Source organism: Leucoraja erinacea, chromosome 4 (assembly GCF_028641065.1).
Source record: "Leucoraja erinacea ecotype New England chromosome 4, Leri_hhj_1, whole genome shotgun sequence".
NCBI classification, from domain to species: Eukaryota; Metazoa; Chordata; class Chondrichthyes; order Rajiformes; family Rajidae; genus Leucoraja; species Leucoraja erinaceus.
The window spans coordinates 46,570,806-46,594,806 of NC_073380.1; the positions used below are offsets into that span (position 1 = coordinate 46,570,806).

At 41.6% G+C, this 24,001-nt stretch overlaps 1 protein-coding gene across 2 annotated transcripts in view; it reads left to right on the forward strand.

Moving 5' to 3' along the window:
• The window catches only part of adcy8 (adenylate cyclase 8 (brain)), a 120,041-nt gene that overhangs the window by 90,977 nt on the left and 5,063 nt on the right, over positions 1-24,001 (forward strand). For both annotated transcript variants that reach the window (XM_055634162.1, XM_055634163.1), the window contains 5 exons: positions 6,946-7,118; positions 9,434-9,515; positions 12,963-13,121; positions 15,164-15,310; positions 23,842-23,934. In XM_055634162.1, coding sequence (XP_055490137.1) covers positions 6,946-7,118; positions 9,434-9,515; positions 12,963-13,121; positions 15,164-15,310; positions 23,842-23,934 — 654 coding nt within the window. The remainder of the gene's footprint in view (positions 1-6,945; positions 7,119-9,433; positions 9,516-12,962; positions 13,122-15,163; positions 15,311-23,841; positions 23,935-24,001) is intronic.

A 24,001-nucleotide genomic window follows, 5' to 3' on the forward strand; every position in this document is an offset into this window, starting at 1 on the left:
GTTGAGAAAATCAGGCATAGATTTGTGAGTCAGCAACACTTTCAAGTACTTTTGAGAGAGAAATGGAAGGTTGAAGATGAAGCAATTTGCCGGGACATTGGGTTAAAGGGAATTAAGCCAATTTTGTAAAAGTAGGAGCCGTGTAAGAAGTGGTATAATGATAAGTTGTCATGGTTCTAGGAAGAAAGCTAAACCAAAGCGTGATTTAGACTAAAACCTATTGACTTATTGACAATTGGATTGAATCACCAGCTCAATTTAAATCACACTCTTACAGCTAGAAGGATGAGTTTCTTAAATTTAAACATAGTGTGAGGTCTTAAATTTGGTCAGAAAGAAAAAGGAAATGTATGTAAGTTTTAGAAAAATGAACAGGACATTTAAGGAATATAAAGCAAGTGGGAAAGAACTCATGCAGGCAATTAGAAGGGCCAAAGAGGGCCATGCAATATAATTGATAAGTAGGATTAAGAAAGTACCACGGCTTTTTATACTTACATAAAAAAAAAACAAGAGGATAACTAGGGAGAAGAAATGACCGCTCAAGGAAAAGGGAGGGAATTCATGATTGGATTCAGAGGATGTAACCCTTAGCAGAATTGATGTTCATAAGGTCGCGCTAAACACAGGAAACATGTTCGTGATGTTGGGGGAGTCCAGAACCAGAGGCCACAGTTTAAGGGGGTAAGTCATTTAGAACAGAGATGAGGAAAAACTTTTTTCACACAGAGGGTTGTGAATCTGTGGAATTCTCTGCCTCAGAAAGCAGTGGAGGCCAATTCTCTGTATGCTTTCAAGAGATAGTTGGATAGAACTCTTAAAGATAGTGGAGTCAAGGGATATGGGGTAAAGGCAGGAATGGGGTACTGAGTGAGGATGATCAGCCATGATCACAGTGAATGGGGGTGTTGGCTCGAAGGGCCGAATGGCCTACTCCTGCACCTATTGTCTATTGTCTCTTATCTATTGTCTGTTGTCATAAGTGATTGTAGTAGAATTAGGCCATTCGGCCCATCAAGTCTACGCCACCATTCAATCATGGCTGATCTATCTCTCCCTCCTAATCCCATTCTCCGACCTTCTCCCCATAACCTCTGACACCTATACTAATCAGAAGGAACATTGGGGTCCAAGTCCTTAGCTCCTTGAAGGTGGCACTGCAATTAGATAGAGTGATGAAGGTGGCATATGGTCTGCTTGCCTTCGTCAGTCAGGACATTGAGTATGAGGCAGGAAGTCATATCGCAGTTTATAGGACTTTAGTTACGCTGCATTTGGTGTATTATGTGCAGTCTGGTCACCCCATTACAGGAAGAATGTGGCGGCTTTGGAGAGGGTGCAGAAGAGGTTTAACAAAATGCCTGGATTAGAGGATATTAGCTATTAGGAGAAGTTGAACAAACTTGAATTGTTTTCTCGGAACATCAGAGGTTGAGGGGAGACCTGGTAGAAGTATATAAAATTATGAGCGGCATAGATAGGGTAGGTGGTGCGATCCTTTTTTCAAGGTGAGAGGGGCAAAGTTTAATGTAGATTTGTGGGCAAACCTTTTACACAGAGAGTGGTGGGTGCCTGGAATGTGCTGGTGGTGCAGTTAGATACAATGGGGGCATTTAAGAGGCTTTTAGATGGGCTCATTGATAAGCAGGGAATGGAGGGATATGGATCTCGTGCAGGCAGAGAAGATTAGATTAACTCGGCATCATGTTCGGCACAGACATTTTGGGTTAAAGGGCCTGTGCCTGTGCTGTGCAATTCTACATGCTACGTTATAATGAACAGTTAACAGCATCCTACAGAGCTAGTTGAATGATTCAAATGGTGCCACAATCAGCTAATACACCTATACTACCACATGCATCTCTACCCTGAATTTTACAAGTTCACGTTGTAGGAGTAGAATTAGCCCATTCGGCCCATGAGTCTACTTCGCCATTCAATCATGGCTGATCTCAGCCTCCTAATCCCATTTTTCTGCCTTCTCCCCAAAACCCTTGACACCCATTCTAATCAAGAATTTGTCTATCTCTGCCTTAAAAAGATGGGGTGGCACGGTGGCGCAATGGTAGAGTTGCTGACTTACAGTGTCAGAGACCTGGGTTTGATCCCGACTACAGGTGCTTGTCTGTACAGAGTTTTTACACTCTCCCTGTGACCTGTGTGGGTTTTCTCTGGGATCTCCAGTTTTCTCCCACACTCCAAAGACGTACAGGTTTGTAGGCTAATTGGTTTGGTGTAATTGTAAATTGTCCTTCATGTGTGTAGGATAGTGTAAGTGTGCAAGAATCACTGGTCAGCGCGGTCTCAGAGGGCCAAAGGTCCTGTTTCCAAGCTGTATCTCTAAACTAAAAAAACTAAACTGAACGTCTAATTAATTAGTCCTTTTAAATAGAATATTTAAATTTAGATAAGCCTGGAAATTACTTTGAGCTTAAAGCATTGACTTAACATTCTTCTCCTTTGTTTTAATGAGGTATTAACCCATTTTAAATTAATTTGTTAATGCTTCCGTTGAAATAATGGACAAGGAATTGTAGCTGTTAGAGCAATCCTATAATATCATTATTTCCAGGCTCCAACATTCAAAGCCAATTGAACCTATCAATTATATTGAAATTATCAATTATTTCACTAATCTTAATTTTACATTTGTTTACTGATTACATTTATTTTTCAAAACAAGGAGATTACTTTATCATCTCAGAACCTGAAACAAATTGCACTTGTGAGGATCAGTAGGGAGACACAACAGAAACGTATTAAATTTAATAAAGGCAATGTTATTAATGTGCCATTTTCTCACACCTCCAGGACACATTAATGCACAATATAAAAAAGGTAAAGGTCTCTTCTAATACTAGTTACTAATGACTGTGAGACAAATTCTGTCCTAAGGTCACTGCTGCAGCAACTCTTGTGATAATTTAAATAAATCCATTAACTTAAGATTTATATGGGCAAAGTCCATTCAGTCCTGAGTGCAGATGTCGCAGGGAAAACAATGCAATTCATATAATTGATCAACGGTTCCGTCAGCAATGCTAACTTAGCACTAAATTATTAATAGGTAACTACATCAACCATGACATGGCATTTTTGTCTTCCAGAGCAATGTCCTAACATTCTGCTCCTTTATAAGCCTGCAGTGTAATAATATCACTGATGTCAGTGCAGCGTTTTCTAGAAATAACTCGTGTACCAATTCCACCAAAAAGGTTTTTTGGGTTTGAGGTCCATTATTGCCAGGAGCATGTGACTTAATCTGATAATATTCTACAGTGCCAAGGAAATACTGTTTTTTGTTGTTGATTTAATCGGTGCAATAATTAAAACCCTTCTGCCATGTGGTAGAACAACAAATCAGTCAATTTTTTATCATCAAATCTGAAGGATCGCCACACTTTGGCAATTCATGTATCTTATATAACGCCAATTTTCATCACTACCAGTCATTGGAAAGGTTTCAGATGCTTACAGTCCAAGTTCTGAAATTTCCCTAACCCCCAACACTTTCCCACCTCGCACAAAGCATTGCGCCTTTCCATCTCTGTCCTCTTTTCTGAAGCTGTTTACAACCTCGCTCTCGAACTAAGCTCTTGATCAAACCCAGGTCTCTGACACTGGTATCTCTGTGTGTGTTTTAGTTGTAGTTTTAGAGATACAGCATGGGAACAGGCCCTTCAGCCCACCGAGTCCATACCGAACATCGATCACCCGTTCACACTAGTCCAGTATAGTTCAGTATAAAATTGTTCCTGCAGTGCTCATTGGAAACTTCTTGGGATGTTTGCCACATTAATGGGGCTCCAGAAATATTTAATCAGATTAATTGGTCATTTGTCAGATTCACTCATCTGTTGGACTTTGCAATGTACAATACCTACCTTGATTGCAGTAATGACTGGAAATTTAGATCTGTCAAAAATAATGTAATTTAGATCCTGTAATGCAGAGGAAAAAAAACACTTTACAGCAATTGCCATTCCAAATGCGATGGTACAAACCTGGGAAGCCTTGCTACAGAAGTGAAAGGTTGAATGCAGTGAACGGCACACAGTTTTGGTATCCCTCTAATAGAATGGTGCATATAAGGTTCACCCGATCAATTCCTGGGGTGTAGAGCTTGTCTTAACTAGGGAAATATTTAGTAGATTGTGCTGTACTGTTGTATGTTCTATGAATGATAACATAGGACAAGGAGAACAGAGAAGGGACCAGGAGCAGGTAAAACATAAAGTATGAGATGCTATTAAACTTCCCGAGGATACGTTAGATTGTCACGTGACAGATGTAATGGAACACTGAATGCATTGAATTGTATTTTGGAATAACCTGGAATCAAGAAAAGCAGTATTTAGTTTCATATTGTTTCATTCCTTTAGATAAATGTCAGTGAATTAATACTTCTCAAAGGATTTTAATTCTCTCTGTAATGTAATGCCAATTTGGTATTTTCTTCTGGTGTCATGTACATTACTCACACTAGAAGAGTGAGTTATTAACTAACTTGGAAACATTGTCCAGGAATGTCGTTGTGATAACCATATGGCACGTGATTTCAGACGCTAGTCATTTGGAGAACACACCCATAGTTGGTGTCATAATCCAAGATACCATAGCTTCTCAAAGCTTTAAAATAGGGAGAAAAATCTTCAGAAAGAAGAAGGAAAACTAAATTTAGGCGATAAACAGAAGCGCATTAATTTTAGAAGCTCTACTCAGTGTGTCTAGAATGAGGTAATGGAAATCTCAGTACAGGTGCACAACCTTTTATCCGAAAGCCTTGGGACCAGACACTTTTCGTAATTCAGAATTTTTCGGCTTTCGGAATGGAAGATTTTTAGCGTAGATTTTAACGGCTGGCGCAGTGGTAGAGTGCTCGGCTCATATCAACAAGGTCGCGAGTTTGCGCCTCGATTCCGGCAGTTACTCGATCGCGAGTTTGAGTAGTTTTTTCTTGCAGAATAGGAGAGAATAGGGAGGGTTAGGCTGGGATCATTCTCTGCGAGATGATCTTAGTGCGGGAGACAAGTGTAGGAGAGGTGTACTGACTGTGTGGGCAGAACTTTGGAAGTGATTGCCCACCATTCTCAAAAGCCGCTGTGTCTCCCTGTCCCTCCAACTCCAGAGGAATCCGCTCCCCGATGGGCCGCTACGGCGACAAGTGGCAGTTCGCCCACAGCCCGAGCTGCGCCCCCTCATCCGCAACCCGGGTTCCTCTGGAGTTGGAGCGGGGCTGGGCTAGAGTTGTTGCTGGCTGTGAGTCTCTGGGATCTCCGTGCTTGCAGTGGGCCTGGGGGTCGGTGTCCCGATGAGGGGGCGCAGCTCGGGCTGTGGGCGAACTGCCACTTGTCGCTGTAGCAGCGCATCGGTGAGCGGCTTCTGGTGGTCCTGACATCTCTCAGCTCCTGTCCAGGGGGACGGCCGGAGACGTCAGGACCAACAGGAACCCGCTCCCCGATGCGCCGCTACAGCGACAAGTGGCAGTTCGCCCACAGCCCGAGCTGCGCCCCCTCATCCGCAACCCGGGTTCCTCTGGAGTTGGAGCGGGGCTGGGCTAGAGTTGCTGCTGGCTGTGAGTCTCTGGGATCTCCGTGCTTGCAGTCGGTGTCCCGTTGGTCCTGACGTCTCCGGTCACCCCCCTGGACTGCAGCTGAGACTGGGAACTGTACCGCCCTTGCCCCCTCCCTCTGCAACGGCAAACAACCCCACAGTTCCCAGTCTCAGCTCCTGTACAGGGGGGGGTGGCCGGAGACGTCACAGCCCGAGCTGCGCCCCCTCATCCGCAACCTCAAGACCAAGACGCACCTTGCACACCATCAGCTTCGGTCCCTACGGGGAGTGTGTTCCTCTGGAATTGGAACGGGGCTGGGCTGCTGCTGGCTGTGGGTCTCTGGGATCTCCGTGCTTGCAGTGGGCCTGGGGGTCCGTGTCCCGTTGGTCCTGACGTCTCTGGTGACTGGCCCTAGCTCCGACGTGAAGACAGTGCAAAGCCCCCGCGCCGGTGCAATGGGCGGGGAGCTGGAGAGGGGAGGGAAGGGGTCACACACATGGCCGGGAAGCAGAGGGGTGTAGGTGGGGTGAGACTTAAGGGAGCGACAATTTGCTGCTGCCTGCCCGCTGAGTTAAAAAGTTCTCATGCAAGGCTCACGATACACTGTGTATCGTGAGTCTACCGTGGGAACTTTTTAACTCAGCGGGCAGGCAGCAGCAGATTGTCAATTATTAACCCTCGCGCAATATACCCTCACCTTCTATTTTATGAATGGGGATTTAGTTCCCCTTTCTTCGAGGACCGACCGGAGGTTCCGCTGTCACCTCTGCGGGCTGCCCTCGGTGAACGTTTTCAAGGACCTTTCTTCAAGGACTGAAAAAATGTCGCTATTCGGAGGTTTTCGTTATTTGGAACTTCGGATAAAAGGTTGTGCACCTGTACTGCAGCCCAAGCCTCAGATTTATTTTTCTGTTTTAGGAGTTAAACAAACTTTTTACAGCCACTGATGAAAATAAATAAGATGCAAAATGTAGACTATTTATAGCTTGTACTGCTTGACTGGCAGCATGGTGAATAATGGATTGGTGTGTTATCATTCGGAGTCATAGATAATGAAAGCTGATGCCATGATCCCTCCGTACATCCACTCCATTATCTACCATGGTATAGATAGGGAACAAGTCCAGAAATGAGATTGAATGGGAGCAAATTGGTACCCAGGGTAACTAATGCATCTCATGAAGGTTAAATATATTGCCACTGTGAGTGTAAAGTGATAGAGAGTACTGTGGTTTATTTAAGACCTAAAAGGAGGGAACTCCAAGAAACACTAGAGCATTTAATAAAGTAATTTAGTTCTTAAATGTACGATAATAATTTTACCGAATATCTGAAGTACTTTCTGTTGCGAGTTGAAGCTCTAACGTAACCCTTGTGTGTTATCTGTCTAGTATTTTGTGTTTACTGGAGTGCTAGCGATGGTGACCTGTGCAGTGTTTCTCCGTCTGAATTCCATCTTGAAACTTGCTGTTTTACTGATAATGATTGCAGTTTACTCACTGCTGACTGAAACCATCTACAGCTCGCTCTTTGTTAGATATGACAACTTCCATCACAGTGGAGAGTAAGTGTTTATGTTCTTTTACATTCAATGCCAATTGCATTACTTAGAAGTGACAGTGTGGTAGTTTTATTTTGAGTTCTGTTGCAATGATGCTTAATATCCAGGAGCAAGAATGGACTAGACTCAAATCTAACTCCCATCAGTTCGTAGTACGGATCTCAGTGCATGCCTGAGTTCCATATGGTTCCAAGGTCCCATTAGAGGAAAGCCTAGAGGGGAATTTTAAGGTGATATATGACGTGTCTCTATCTCCCAGCTACAATGATATTGGTAGCAAACATGTCATACTTTAAAATACATAGGTATCAAGTTCAGGGAGTGGAGAAAGAAGGAATAGAATTGTAGAAAATCACAGTCCCTACCAAATGAAAACATATAACTTAAAACAAAAAAGCTCCAGCTAATTTGGGGATATTCAGCACAGAAATAGATCATGTGGACTTTCAAGTTCTTGATTTTTTTACATAACATGGTGCAGAAGAGACATTCATGATGTTTTAAAGATCTAGAAGAAGAATACTTGGTTTGTCTTCCTGACATAAAGTACTTGCAATGGGACCAGTCACCAATTGCACTTTTATCCTGGATTTTGGTTCAATTCGTGGAATAATTATCTAGCACTAGTTTAGTTTAGTTTATTGTCACATGTACCAAGGTACAGTGAAAAGCTTTTTGTTGCATGCTATCCAGTCAGCGGAAAGACTGTACTTGATTACAATTGAGCCGTCCACAATTATGCAGATAATGTATGTTTCTCTCCCATGGAATTTATTTTCCCATTAAAAACACTGCCCCAAGTGATAAAAAAAAAGCTTCAAAAAACAATAACATATAATATGACTGATATACAACTGGGGCGGCATGGTGGTGCAGCGGTAGAGTTGCTGCCTTACAGCGACAGAGACCCGGGTTCAATACTGACCACGGATGCTGGCTGAATGGGGTTTGTACGCTCTCGGTTTTCTCCGGAAGCTCCATTTTCTTCCCACACTCGACAGACATATAGTTATGTAGGTTAATTGACAGGTAAAATTGTAAATTGTCCCTAGTGTGTGTAGGATAGCGTTAGTGTGCGGGAATCGCTGGTCGGTGCGGAATCAGTGGGCCGAAGGACCTTTTTCTGTGCTGTATCTCTAAACAAAACTAAATGAAACTAAACAGTTTTCTAATTATATGTAAAGATTTATTTATTATAAATAATAAACTTATTAAAAATATGTTTATTACAAATATTTCATTACAATGAAAATAAAAGCAGAAAGGGATAATTTAGATAAATCAGCACTATCATCTGATTATTCTGGGTCTGAACCTGTCTGTGAAGAACATGGATATCCTACCCTTTGCATGCTACAATTGGCTGGCCAATCTTCAAGTGGGCAGGCAGGCTGCTGCTAGTCTGACTCCACATATCACACATCTTCACCAGTCACTCATGGGTGATGCATATGCACAAACCCCCAAATTGCCCCAGCCTCCAGCAATAGTGGGCAGACTTCTTTGATTTATTCTTGAAAGAGTTTTTGCACGTTAGTGAAACGGCAGCATAGAAATTAACTTGTAAAGAATTGGTGGTCAAAACCCATCACCTCACAACCTTTGTAATTATGTTTACCTGACCTGGCCCCATTTATCTTGGAGCTTGATGGTCCTCCATAGATATAACAGGGCCAGGAACAGATTTTAAGGCACATTGAGACTTTTTGCCCCTGCTACTCCCATATGAAAGAATAAACTTCGGAGTCACCCTTTAATTACCATTTCACTTTAAGCAAACAGTTCTCTCCTACTTTCCTGCCAGCCTCCATGGAATTACATTCGGTAGCACAGTAGCACAGCGGTAGAATTGCTGCCTTGCAGTGCCAGAGACCCGGGTTCGATCCTGACTTCGGGTGTTGTCTGTATGGAATTTGTGCATTCTCCCTGTGTCTGTGTGGGTTTTCTGCGGGTGCTCCAGTTTCCTCCCACATTCCAAAAACGTTTGTAGGTTAATTAACTTCTGAAAATTGTTCCTAGTGTGTAGCATAGTGCTAGTGTACGGGGTGATCTCTGGTTGACATGGATTCTGTGGGCCAAAGGGCCTGTTTCCATGCTGTATCTCTAAAGTCGAAAGTCGAAAGTAAAACAGGAGACTGGAGAAACTTCCTTCAATGTGAATCTCAAAGCTTAAACTTTGCTGGTATCTTTTGTTGTAAACTGCATTTAGTGTGGAAATTCTTACTATCAAAAATATGAAATGTATAACAGTGATGATGACAATTATATTTCTCAAGTATGTTGTTTAAAAAGAGATGTACCTATTTGTTCTTTTGTAGCAGAGACTTCTTAGGCACGAAGGAAACCTCCTTGCTGCTCATGGCAATGTTCCTTTTGGCTGTATTTTATCATGGACAACAGGTAATTTCAAGCTTTATATATTCACTGTCTGCACAATTACAATGATTGCAAGATTAATTTAATAATTTATTTCATTCATAATGATAATTTTCTTCATGACTTATCTAAGGAGGAAATAATGCTTGGTCTCAACTTTCTACAATCTATAATAGTGACTTGGTTGAGGGGGTAAAGTAAAATATATCCAAATTTGCTGATGATACAAGATAGGGCAGTGGTATGGATTATGAGGAGGATGCACAAAGACGCCATGAGTCTGCAGACAGTGGAACTCAATGGCCAAGGACATGACATGTGAAATGCAATGTGTATGTGTGCTCACCAAACTCAATAGAAAAGATAGATATAAAATGCCGGAGTAACTCGATGGGTCAGGCAGCATTGGATAAAAAAGAATAGATGACGATTCGGGTCAGAAACCTTCAGACTGAAAAGAGTCTAAACAGCATCTTCCGTTCCTCTGCAAAATAGAAATCTATTTTTTCTAAATAATGGGAGATTGAGAAGTGTTGGTGTTCTCCTTGGTTCCTCTTTCCCTACTCTACACACTGCTCCCCACCTGCAGGCTGGTGCGAAAGACTGAACGATCTGTTGCTGATAATCTTAATCTGGTTGTGGCTGATAACTGCACAAATTGTGGGAGCAATTAGGAAACAATAAGCAATAGTATTTATTGCAAGAGGTTTTGAGGGCAAATTAGAAACATATAAACATAGAAAAGTGTAGGCCATTCGGAGTAGGCCATTCGGCCCTTCGAGCCAGCACCACCATTCAATATAATCATGGCTGATCATCTAAAATCCGTACCCCGTTCCTGCTTTTTCCCCATATCCCTTGATTCCTTTAGCCCAAAGAGCTAAATTTAACTCTTGAAAACATTGGAGGCAACTTGCCCCATTTATATTGGGCCCCTGTGACACTGCACCTGGACTATTGTGTGTTGGTTTGGTGACCCGGCCAGAAAGGGAAAGATATACCTGTGATTGAGTTAATGTAACAAATGATCACTGAATTGAGGTGAGGAATTGAGGGTTTGTCACTTGAAAATAAATCAGACAAACTCTCTCGAATTTTAGAAAAATAAAAAATAATCTCATTGACCTGATTAGAGTGGACATAGAAAGGATATGTCCTGTCATGGAAAAGCCTAGAATCAGTGGTTCTTAACCCTTTTGGCACCAGTATGCGCATACGCGAACAAAATACTGTATGTGGTATGTACCTTTGTTAGGTTCCTAAACATGGGCTCAACAAATTGATATGTTATTTGTGTCCCCTTCATGATCCCCGGCAAAGCACCAAATGACCCCCAGGTTAAGAACCACTGGCCTAGATCCAGTGGGCAGAGCCTCAGAATAACAGGATGTACCTTCAAAATGAAGACGAGGGAGAATTTATTTAGCCAGAGGCTGGTGAATCTTTGGAATTTATTGCCACAAAAGGCTGTGGAGGCCGTCATTGGGTATTTTTAAAGCAGAGATTGATAGGTTGTTAATTCATAAGGGTGCCAAAGGTTACGGGAAGAAGGCAGGAGAATGAGGCTGTGAGGGAAAAGTAGATCAGCCATGAATGAATGGTGGAGTAGACTTGATAGGCCGAATGGCCTAATACTGCTCCTGTGTCTTGTGAACTAATTAACTAATATTTTAACTAATATTTTCATATCCCAGATCATCATATCTGGGACTATCATGTGGTTCCTTAAATTACATTTCCACTTGGTATTTAGCACCAGTTCCACCTCCTTCTAAACCAGGCAATTCCACTTTAACATTGTAATAGAGCATAGGTGAATATTTATATTCACTGTCATTAATATGTTTGCTCATGACCCAATAACACCTACTGAAAGGCATTATCTCAGCACATCGCAATTAATTGTTTTCACACTTGTAAGTGAAAGACAGAATTTCTTTTCAACCCACAGGATATACTCTGACAAATCTATTCATCCTTTTTTAACAGGAGAAAAATGTAGAGGTAAGAGAGAAAGAAGATAAATATATAAAATAATTAATGGACTGAATACCTATAACAAGAAGTACATGTGTAATGCAGTTTTTGAAGAATGATAGACATTTATAGCCCATAAAAGCAAACATTAAATTGGATCCATATCAATTCGTCACAATACGGTAAGAGTGGTTACATAGTCACTCATGCCATGTATTGTGTTTTATACTTTTGGGCATGTGAAGCATATATACAATGACAAAGCCAGACACTGTAGATACTGGAATCTTGAGTAAAATAAAAGTGTTGGAGGAACTCAAGGGGTCAGGCAACATCTGTGGAGGGAAATGGACAGTTGACATTTTGGGTTGGTCTTCAGACAATGTTGGCTCTTTGGATCTACTACTGGTACAGCTTTATATGCAACAAGAAGAGCCAATGTTCTCTCAATATTTGTCCAAGGTGTTCATGTGCAGCTGTCAGCCACATTCTATGTGATGCCCTTTCCTCCATCACAATCTCTAATAAGCCTGCATGTAATTGAGTACCGTTTAACAGGGTTTGTTAAGATTTGCTTTCTGAGTGGTTCACATTGTGTGTTGAATTTCACATCCATGACTCTAATCATTATCTATGAATCAATTTCATAGCAACATTTTTGCATGATGAATATGTCGGTGTGTCCCATATTCCAAAGTTTGGATCAAACAGCGTTATTAGCTGTAGATAGACACAAAAAGCTGGAGTAACTTAGCGGGTCAGACAGCACCTTTGGAGAAAAGGAATAAGTGATGTTTCGGGTCGAGACCCTTCTTCAGACTGAGAGTCAGGGGAAAGGGAAACGAGAGAAATAGACGGTGAATGAGAGAGATATAGAACAAATAAATGAAAGATATGCAAAAAAGTAACGATGGTAAAGGAAAAAGACAATTGTTAGCTGTGTCCGATGTGAGACCAAGTACAGACAATGAGGCTCAACAAGACGATTTTGAAGCTGGTACAACTTGGGTGGGAGAGGGATGGAGAGAGAGGGAATGCAAGGCTTACTTGAAGTTAGAGAAATCAAGATTCTAACCAATCTTGCAAGCTGCCCAAGCAAAATATGAGATACTGTTCCTCCAATTTGCATTTGGCCTCACTCTCACAATGGAGGAGGCTAGGACAGAAAGGTCAGTGTGGGTAACTGTAGTATCAACTTGTCAACTGTAGATGTAAATTCAGCTGTAAATTTAAGCAGAAACACAAGTAATTGAGTTTTTATACTGCAATATTCATAATTCAAACATTTCTTTAAGTGACACCAGCATCATAGAAATTTGTAAAATATTAATCTGAATAATATAAAATGTAAGGAAAGGAACAAAATAGCATTATGCTCTCTATGTATAGATTTGTAGGATAGATGAATTAAATACATTGGATAAAGACATGAGGAAATTAATATTTTTCAAGAAGAAAACCAAAATAATTATATTATTTTTAATATCTCCTTAGTTGGAATACACAGCGAGACTGGACTTCCTTTGGCGTGTTCAAGCAAAAGAGGAAGTTAATGAAATGAAGGAGCTTCGAGAACATAATGAAAATATGCTCCGAAATATTCTGCCAAGTCATGTGGCACGTCATTTCTTGGAAAAGGAAAGAGACAATGATGTAAGTACATTACATTACAATACATTTACAACTGATTTAATCCATTACCACCGTTTTGACCCAACAGCAGTCTTTTGTGTTTGCCTTCATATAATGAATGGACAATCATAGTTTGCCTATTGCGATCACTTCCCTTGTTATCAACTATAATAATGCATATCAATACTGGATTAACCATCTTAAATCCAGATTGGGATTGGGACGACAGATGGCGCAATGGGCTAAGTGTTCGGCTGGCGACCGGAAGGTCGCCGGTTCGAATCCCGCTTGGAGTGCATACTGTCGTTGTGTCCTTGGGGCAAGACACTTCACCCACCTTTGCCTGTGTGTAAAATGTAATGTAATTATGTGAAGCACTTTGGGGTCAATGCAAGTTGACTAAAAATGTGCTATATAAATAAGATTATTATTATTATTAAATAAATATTGTTGATTATGTTAAACCCCTCTTTCAAATAAATCCATGTAATAGAGTTAAAATTATATCCATGTGCTTCCTGTCACGCTTCCCGTCTGCCAACATATTCCTTTAATCAAGGATATTCAAGATTTCTACTGGAATTAGAAGGGAACTTCACAAATTCATACAACATTTATATTTATTGCCTTTCAATAGTCTATTGGTCAGACCATTTGCCATAGTCACTGTGCCTAGTAAACATATCAGGAAAGTAAAAGGTAACCCAAAGAAGGTAAATTATTTATTTGTGAGAAGTAGAAATGTTTCACATTCATAATTGAGACAGTTAACTTCCCAGGCTGCTAATTCTCTTCACAAATGTCTGATTCTAGCAGTTGGGATGAATACTTGGCTGCAGGAGAGTGCACTGTTCCAGGTTGGTGAGCTGGAAATGGAAGTCATAGAGTCCGAGAGTCATAGAGCATGGATACAGGCCATATGACCCAACTTGCCTACACCAGCCAACATGCCCCATCTACACTAGTCCCACCTGCCTACAATTGGCCCATATTCTATCCCCTCACCCTATCCCATCCATGTACCTGTCTAAATGTTTCTTAAACGTTGCAATTGTACCTACCTCAACTACCTCCTCCGAAACCCCAAATACCAACCACTCTTTGTGTAAAAACATTGCCCCTATTCTGTGTAAAAGATTCTGTGCATTTACCCTATCTATTCCTCTCCTGATCTTGTTCACCTCTATAAGATCACCCCTTATCCTCCATGCTCCAAGGAATAAATACCTAGCGTGCTCAACCCCTCCCCATAGCTCAGGACCTCGAGTCATGGCAACATCCTTGTAAATGTTCTCTGCACCTTTTCTAACTTAACAACGACATGTCCTTTCAGGGTATTAATGACCTTCAGTTCATCAATCTTTGAAATGGAAAGTGAACTGAGTTCACTTCATACATCAATTAAGTCATATTTGGAAAAGGTATATGCTCAGTAAAAATGGTTAATTTCCTGAAGTTCATATATCACTGATGTGTGATTCTTCATTGGTTTTCAATGGAAGTTTTGGAGGCAGTAATCACACAAGAGGCACACAATCACAATCATAATTCCACGTTTCTTGCTTTCAAGATGAGGAATAATCCACAGACAAATTTATTTACTCTTACTTAATAGTTGGTAAGCTCAAATGAATTCAAATTAATACAATTCATTGAATCAAGAAACATGGAGATTCAAACAGATTTTGATTCTCCATGTTAAGACACAAAATGCTGGAGTAACTCAACCGGACAGGCAGCATTTCGGGAGAGAAGGAATGGGTGACGTTTCGGGTTGAGACCCTTCCTCAAAATTCTTCTATGTCTTGACCTGAAACGTCACCCATTCCTTCTCTCCAGAGATGCTGCCTGTCCCGCTGAGTTACTCCAGCATTTTGTCTCATCTTCGATTTAAACCAACATCTGCAGTTCTTTCCTACACATTGAACCTCCATTTTGCTTGATTCAGGTTATTGATTGGCATTCTTTTACACACCAAAAACTATAAATTATGAGAAATAAACTGTAACTCGGTAATTGATTGCTCATGAACTTTATTTCCATTATTGTTCTTTTTGCACCAGGAGCTTTATTCGCAGTCTTATGAATCTGTGGCTGTGATGTTTGCCTCAATCCCAGGATTTGCAGACTTCTATTCCCAAACTGAAATGAATAACCAAGGAGTAGAATGTTTACGATTGCTAAATGAAATAATAGCGGACTTTGATGAGGTAACTTGGCACTTCATGTCTTTATGATATCTTGGGCTTGTATTTCTTTTGCTGGGATCATAAGATCATAAGTAAAAGAAGCAGAATGAGGCCATTCGGCCCATCAAGTTTACTTCACCATTCAATCATGGCTGATCTATCTCTCCCTCCTAACCCATTCTCCTGCCTTCCCGCATGACCGCTGACACCCGTACTAATCAAGAATCTATCTATATCTGCCTTAAATATATCCACTGACGGCCTCCACAGCCTTCTGTGGCAAAGAGTTCCAAAGATGCACCACCCTCTGACTAAAACAATTCCTCCTAATCTCTTTCCTAAAAGAACATTCTTTAATTCTGAGGCTATAACCTCTAGTCATAGACTCTCCCACTAGTGGAAACATCCTCTCCATGCCCACTATCCAAATATTTCATTATTCTGTACATTTCAATAAGGTCCTCCCTCATTCTTCTAAACCCCAGCAAGTACAGACCCAGTGTTGTCAAACGCTCTTCATATGATAACCTACTCATTCCTGGTAGACAAAAAGCAGGAGAAATTCAGCGGGTGAGGCAGCATCTATGGAGCGAATGAATGGGTGACGTTTTGGGTCGAGTACCTTCTCCAGCTTTTTGTCCACCATCGATTTTTACAGCATCTGCAGTTCTTTATTAAACTACTCATTCCTGGGAACATTCTTGTAAACCTCCACTGAACCCTCTCCAGAGCCAGCACATCCTTCCTCAGATATGGTGCCCAAAATTGCTCACAATATTCCAAATGCAGCCTGACCAGCGCCTGATAGAACCTCAAAATTACATCCCTGTTTTTGTATTCAAGCCCGCTCTAAATAAATGCGAGCATGTTTAAGTATAATGGGTTACTGTCTTCATAATAAACTATCTGACAAAACATTATTGCTTTGCTAACGGATAGTAACAATATTTCATTTTTTATCTTCTTGGTAAAATCTAGGCTGTGCATTGTACATTGTAATATCACATCATGAAGTTGGGGAATGAGGAAGGGGGCAAGAATTAAAGACAATTATTGCTGTCCAGATAGTGGAGTTAAGGGATATGGAGAGAAGGCAGGAATGGGGTACTGATTGCGGATGATCAGCCATGATCACATTGAATGGCGGTGCTGGCTTGAAAGGGCCGAATGGCCTACTCCTGCACCTATTGTCTATTGTCTATTGCCAGAGATTAATGGGCCTGTCCCACTTACACAACTTTTTCGGCGACTGCCGTTACCCGTCATAGGTCGATAAAGGTCGTTGAAATATTTCAACATGTTGAAAATCGATCGGCGATCAGAACAAGGTACAACTCTTTGGGCGACTACTCACGACTATACAGGCTTCACCCAACGACATGTCGCTTGTATGGTCGTGTGTAGTCTCCTCAGTCGCCCAAAGAGTCGTAGCGTCTTTCTGGTCGCTGCTGAATTTTCAACATGCTGAAAATATTTGCCGACCTGCAACGACCTATGACGGGTGCCGGTAGCCGGTGAAAAAGTTGCGTAGGTGGGACAGGCTCATTACATTTCCTTTATTACAACATGGAATTATTGACTGTGAAGTGTTACTGAGGTCTTGAGGTGTGAAAGGTCTATGTAAATTAGCAAATTTGCAAATTTGCAGATGACACAAAGCTGGGTGGCAATGTGAACTGTGAGGAGGATGCTATGCGAATGCAGGGTGACTTGGGCAGGTTAGGTGAGTGGGCAGATGCATGGCAGATGTCGTTTAATGTGGATAAATGTGATAGTATCCACTATGGTGGCAAAAACAGGAAGGAAGATTATTATCTAAATGGTGTCAAGTTGGGTAAAGGGGAAGTACAACAGGATCTGGGGGGTCCTTGTTCATCAGTGCATGAAAGTAAGCCTGCAGGTACAGCAGGTAGTGAAGAAAGCGAATGGCATGTTGTCCTTCATAACAAGAGGAGTTGAGTATCGGAGCAAAGAGGTCCTTCTGCAGTTTACAGGGCCCTGGTGAGACCACACCTGGAGTATTCTGTGCAGTTTTAGACAATAGGTGCAGGAGTAGGGCATTCGGACCTTCGAGCCAGCACTGCCATTCAATGTGATCATGGCTGATCATCCAAATTTTAGTCTCCAAATTTGAAGAAAGACATTCTTGCTGTTGAGGGAGTGCAGCGTAAGTTGAAAAGGTTAATTCCCGGGATGGCGAGACTGTCATATGCTGAGTGAATGGAGCTGCTGGGCTTGTATACTCTGGAATTTAGAAGGATGAGAGGGTATCTTATTGAAACATGTAAGATTATTAAGGCACATTAGAGGCAGGAAGCATGTTCCCCATGTTGGGGGAGTCCAGATCCAGGGGTCAAAGTTTAAGAATAAGGGGTAAGCCATTTAGAACAGAGATGAGGAAACACTTTTTCAGACAGAGAGTTGTGGGTCTGTAGAATTCTATGCCTCAGAGGGCGGTGGAGGCCGGTTCTCTGGATATTTTTAAGAGAGAGCTAGATAGGGGCTCTTGAAAATACGGAGTCAGTGGATATGGGGAGAAGGCAGGAAAGGGGTACTGATTGTGGATGATCAGCCATGATCACATTGAATGGTGGTGCTGGCTTGAAGGGCACCTGTTGTCTATTTCCTATTGTCTTAAGGATATTATTCATAAGTTCATGTCATAGGAGCCAAATTCGGCCATTCGGCCCATTTAGTCTACTCTGCCATTCCCACTATTGTAGGCGAAATTCTGGAAGCTCTTATGAAAGAACAGAGCACTTGGATAACAATAATAGTCAGGCAGATTGAATATGGATCTCTGAAAGGAAAATCATACTTAACAATCTATCAGCGTATTTTAAGTTATAACGTACAACAGATAAGGGCAAGACAGTTGATGTGGTGTGTTTGGACTTTCTGAAAGAGTCACATAAGAAATTATTAAACAAAATTAGAAAGGATAATATTGGAGCTAACTTAACGGCATGGATTGATGATTAATTAACAGACAGAAGCAGATTGGGATTGATAATTATTTGGTTGGGAGGGTGTGACCAGTAGGTTACCATGAGAATTGGTGCTGGGACCCCAGCTGTTCAAAACCTATATCGGTGACTGGGATGAGGCGATCAAGCGTAACATATTCATGTTTGCTGATGATAATTTGAGCTAGGTATGGGGTAGGTGCAGAGCATCTTTAGGGGATATAGACCAGGAAAGTGAACAGACAAGGAAGGTAAATGGAATGATAGATGATAGAATAGAATATGAAAATCGTAAGGTCTAGAAAGATGTAATATCTTTTTAAATGGCATGGGATTGAAAGGTGCTAGTGTTCAAAGGACTTGGGGATTCTTGCACACAAATCACTGAAAGACACTTTACAGATTCAGCAAGCAATTTGGAAGAGACAAGTGAGAAGTTGACCTTTATTGTAAGAGAATCAGAGTACATTTTGATCCAATTATTTGGAGGCATGTGGAGACCACATCTGGAATATTGTGACCGGTCGGGCCTCTGTACCCAAGGGAGGATATACTTGCAATAAAAGAAGTGCAAAGACAGTTCACCAGATTGGTTGTTGTAAAAGGAGAGAATTAGCAAACTAGGTCCCTGCTCAGTTGAATTTAGAAAAATGACAGGTGATCTCATTAAACTGTTCATCGGGGATGATAGAATAGATGTGGAATTGATGCTTTTCCCGGCTAATGTGTCATGACAGTGCGGGGAAAGAAATCTTTAAACAGGGGATCATAAATCTTGGGGATACTTGATTATCCGTGGAATACTTGGTTATCCATGTTTGTTACTTATATTCGTAAACAATTGCGAGTCCTCTTGCTAATAATTGCCCAGTTTGGTGCGAGTAGAATACTGAGAGAAGATTTTCAATAATTTAGTTTAGTTTATTGTCACGTGTAGCGAGATACAGAGAAAAGGTGTTTTGTCGCATTTTATGTTGTCTTCACACTGGATAAAACTGCATTTTCTCCAGTTTTCACACCTGCAACTCTTGCCCGATGACAGAGGCAAGAAGAGGAAGTGTCCAGGGTGAGACTTATCCTTGATTATGCTGGTGGCCTTGCCGAGGCAGCATGAAGTGTAGATTAAGTCGATTGAAGAGAGGTTGGTTTGCGTGACGGTCTGGGCTGCGTCCACAATTCTCTGCAATTTCTTGCGTTCTTGGATGGAACTGTTCCCAAACCATGCTGTGATGCATCCCGATAAAATGCTTTCTACAGTGCATTTGTAGAAGTTAGTGAGAGTTGTTGGGAGCCAAACTTCCAAAACCTTCTAAGGAAGTAGAGCCGTTCATGTTCTTGGCCATTGCATCGATATGGCTAGTCCAGAACAACTTGCTGGTGATGTTTATTCCCAGGAAACTTTCTACCACATCTAAGCCATAAGGTCATAAGGTCATAAGTGACCCATCAAGTCTACTGCACCATTCAATCATGGCTGATATATCTCTCCTCTCTAACCTCATTCTCCAGCCTTCTGCCCATAACCTCTGACAGCCAGGACTAATCAAAAATCTATCTACCTCTGCCTTAAAAATATCCAATGACTTGGCCTCTGCAGCCTTCTGTGGCAAAGAATTTAACAGATTCACCACTCACTGACTAAATAAACCTCTTCTCATCTCTTTCCTAAAAGAACAGGCTTAAGGCAAAGATCTCTAGTCCTAGAAGGCAAAGATCTCTAGTCCTAGACTCTCCCACTAGTGGAAACATCCCCTCCACATCTACTCTATCCAAACCTTTCACTATTCTGTATGTTTCAATCTTCTAAATTCCAGCGAGTACAGGCCCAGTGCTGACAAATGACGATGGTCTACTTTAGTGCCGTCACATTCGATGATATATGTACTGCTTCGCTATCTCCATTGTCTCGCTGATTTAAGAGAAAGTTTGTTGTCTAGACACCAGGTTATGAGGTTCTCAATCTCCTTCATATACTCCATCTGGTCATTGTTTGATATCTGGCCCACAATGGTGGTATTGTCTGTGAATTTGTAAACTAAGTTGGATTTGTACTTGGCTGCAGAGTCATGGGGGTATGTAGAGTAAAGAAGTGGGCTGAGAATGCATGCATGCGGGGCACAAGTGGTGAAGATTATTGTGGAGGGTGATTTGGCCCCTGTCCTCCATAATTGTGGTCCATTGGTATTTAAGGTGGTATTATAGGTGGTACTAATAGCAGAACTGTAGTCTATGAACAGAAGTCTGACGTAGGTGTCTCACTTATACGGGTATTCCAGGGATGAGCATACGGCCAGGGAGATGACATTAACTGGGGACCTGTTGTGGCGGTAGATGAAAAACAGTGGGTCAAGGTTGCTTAGTAGATTGGTTATAATGCATTTCATAACCAGCCTCTCAAAGCACTTCATGATGGTCGCTGTTAAGGCCACAGAACAGTAGTCATTACCAGGGTGATCCCTGCATTCAGATTTTAGTATAGAAACTCTACTGAATTCCACAAAGGGCTTAGACATAGTCAGAGAGTGTTGTCTCATAAGCAATATTATTCAGCTTTATTGGAAATTTAGGAGCCACAGAAGGTTTGCATCCACTTTCACAATAATTAATATAAAAGACAAATATTGATTTTCTGATTAAGCTTAGTATTTAACTTTTTCAAATCTCCAGAGTTCTAATATAAAATTCAAAGGCCATTGCCAACTCTTATAATGAAGCATGCAATTAGTACCACTACTCTATTTTTCATATAATCTGGCATTTATTTTCACTTTTAAGTGGCTCTGCAATTTCCTTTGTAAATTTATTTTTGAATCTGCTGTCACTATCATTTCATACAATGTATTTCAGTTTCTTATTACATGTTATCAAAACGTTTCTTGATTGTAAATATCTCAGAGAAATCTTCTCATAACCTCTTTGGTTCAATAAAATCAATCCCAGTTTGTAAAGACTCTCCATTTAACTGAAGTCTTTCATCTGTGGTGCTATGCCAATAAATTTCTTATGCACTGTGCAAAAAAAGGTAGCAAGAATTGAACACAAAACTCTAGGTGTGGCCAAACCAGTCATTTGCTTTTATCTTGTGTCTTTGCTTTTTTAACAATCTTCCCAACTTGTCCTGTCACTTTAATGCGCATGTATGCAAATTCTCTCCAATACCCCATTCAATATTATATATTTTAATTTACAGTACATCATATATTTTATACCAAAGTTAATTATCTCTGAATTATTTGCTACTTTATAACATTCTCACTTTTGAGTTTTGTGTCATTTTTTAGATTAGATTAGTTTAGATTAGATCCTTTATTTGTCATCCAGACCTTTCGGTCTGAACGAAATGTCGTTGCCTGCAGCCATACATATAATAATAAACAACAAAACACACAATAAACACAAATTAACATCCACCACAATGAGTTCACCAGGCACCTCCTCACTGTGATGGAGGCAAAAGACTTAAGGTTACTGTCTCTTCCCTCCTCATTCTCCCTCTGCGCTGAGGCGATATGTTGTTACCCCACCGGACGATAATAGCGAGTCCTGCAGCTCAACCGAGCTCCGCGAACGGGCCGGTTCAAGCTCCACGGCCCGGGATGGTCGAAGCTGCCGCCCTCCATTCCAGCGGACGCAGCTGTTGCAGCGGGAGCTCCGGAAAACAGGCACCAGCCTGTGACCTGCGAGCTCCCGACGATGTCGTCCATTGGCCCGCGGCCGAGCCCCGGATTCATGTCGCCGCCGCCGGAACGCCGCCTCAGCCAACGGAGCACCGTCACAGCCCTGCGCCGGGCCGCCCCCACCGGAGCGCCGTCCCAGCCCCGAGTCGTGCCACTGCCACTGGAGCGCCCGAACGCCCCCACAGCTCCGAATTTGACCAGCCTCGCGTTGGTGAGTCCTGACTGGCTCTGCCTCTGGAGCCTCGAGGTCGGTCGCAGGTTGGAGGCCGCCAGCTCCGCCATTAGGCCTCAGCATAGACGGAGGCAGAGAAGTGGGGATTCAACAGAAGAGTCGCATTCCCCCGAAGGGAGAGACAGAAAACCATGTTTCAGCCCCCCCACACACATAGCACAACCTAATAACCAAATATTTAACTATAACAAGACCAAAAAACAACAAAATAAAGTAAAGACAGACGGACTGCAGGCGAGCCGCAGCCGTTCAACAGCAGCGCCACTTCCGGAATTTACAGAGTCAGAGTCATAGATACAGTGTAGATACAGGCCCTTTGGCCCAACTTGCCCACACCGGTCAACATGTCCCAGCTACACTATTCCCACCTGCCTGCGTTTGGTCCATATCCCTCCAAACCTGTCCTATCCATGTACCTGTCTAACTGTTTATTTACCATTACCATTTCCATTTGATTAACTACCTCACGTGGCAGCTTGTTCCATACACCCACCACCCTTTGTGTGAAAATGTTACACCTCAGATTCCTATTAAATCTTTTCCCCTTCATCTTGACCCTATGTCCTCGAGCCGTCGATTCTTCTACTTTGGGCAAGAGACTCTGTGCATCTACCCGATCTATTCCTCTTACGTCGGGCGAATAAGCAAGCCACACGTGGTGAATCAAAGAGATCTTTATTGTCAAAGCAAAGAAGAACAACACACACACGAATGGGGGAAGGTTGACCCGGGACTCATTATTTATACTAGGGCACACCCCTAAACCTCGTGACAACTCCTTCCCGCCATTTCCCAATCACGGGACCCTACCCCCGACTGCCGAGAGTTCAGAAACAGCCATATAAGTGCTTCCAATTGTTTTGTAAGTGGGCTAACCAAGGGTGGCACCACACTCTCATGATTTTATACAGATACTCTCATGATTTGAAAGCTTTGAAATTATGCTATATATAATTTGTCCAGGTCATAAATATATTTGAACATATATCAACCTATCACTTTTTCCCATTTGAAAATGGAAACCCAATCATTTAATACTGCAAATAAAGTTAGTTAAGTGCAGTTTGCCTTTGATAGTGTTTGGTGGCTTTTTTTCCCACCAACTTATAATCTTCCATGTGCCATTTGAATTTTTCCTCAATTAATTTCTCAACTACTCCCTGCCACTGATATTAGGATATGACTGGTATGTGATTGTATAGTTTATCCCTCTGCTATTTTTTTGAATGAAAAATATTAGGACTTAGTTGAAGAGATGAGCTTTAAGGAATAGATTAAAGGAGGAAAGATAAATAGTGAAGGAAATTTTGGGGAGAGAGTTCTAAAATGGGAAGAGGCACATCTGTCAAAATCAGAAATGAACATGAATTCTGAATGTGAATGAGTGTCTGAAGAAGCATCTCTACCTGAAATGTTACCCATTCCATCTAACTAGAGATGCTGCCTGTCCCGCTGAGTTACTCCAACATTTTCTGTTTATCGTCGGGTTAAGCCAGCATCTGCAGTTCCTTCCTGCACATGAATTCTGAATGAAAGGAGGCAAATGTTTTTGGAGAATTGAAGAATAAGGGAAGGTTAATGAAATAGGGAGGATAGAGCAGTCTAAGTTCAAGTCTGGGGGCGGAGCGCTTTCTCAATGTTGTATAACTGTTTTACCCATCTTGATACCTCTTGCAGTTGTTGGGTGAAGAGAGATTTCAGGACATTGAAAAAATCAAAACAATTGGAAGCACTTATATGGCTGTTTCTGGATTGTCTCCTGAAAAGCAGGTAAAGAAAACAAAACAATATAAGCAGAGTGCATAATTTATGACATCAATGTTTAATGTATAATCAC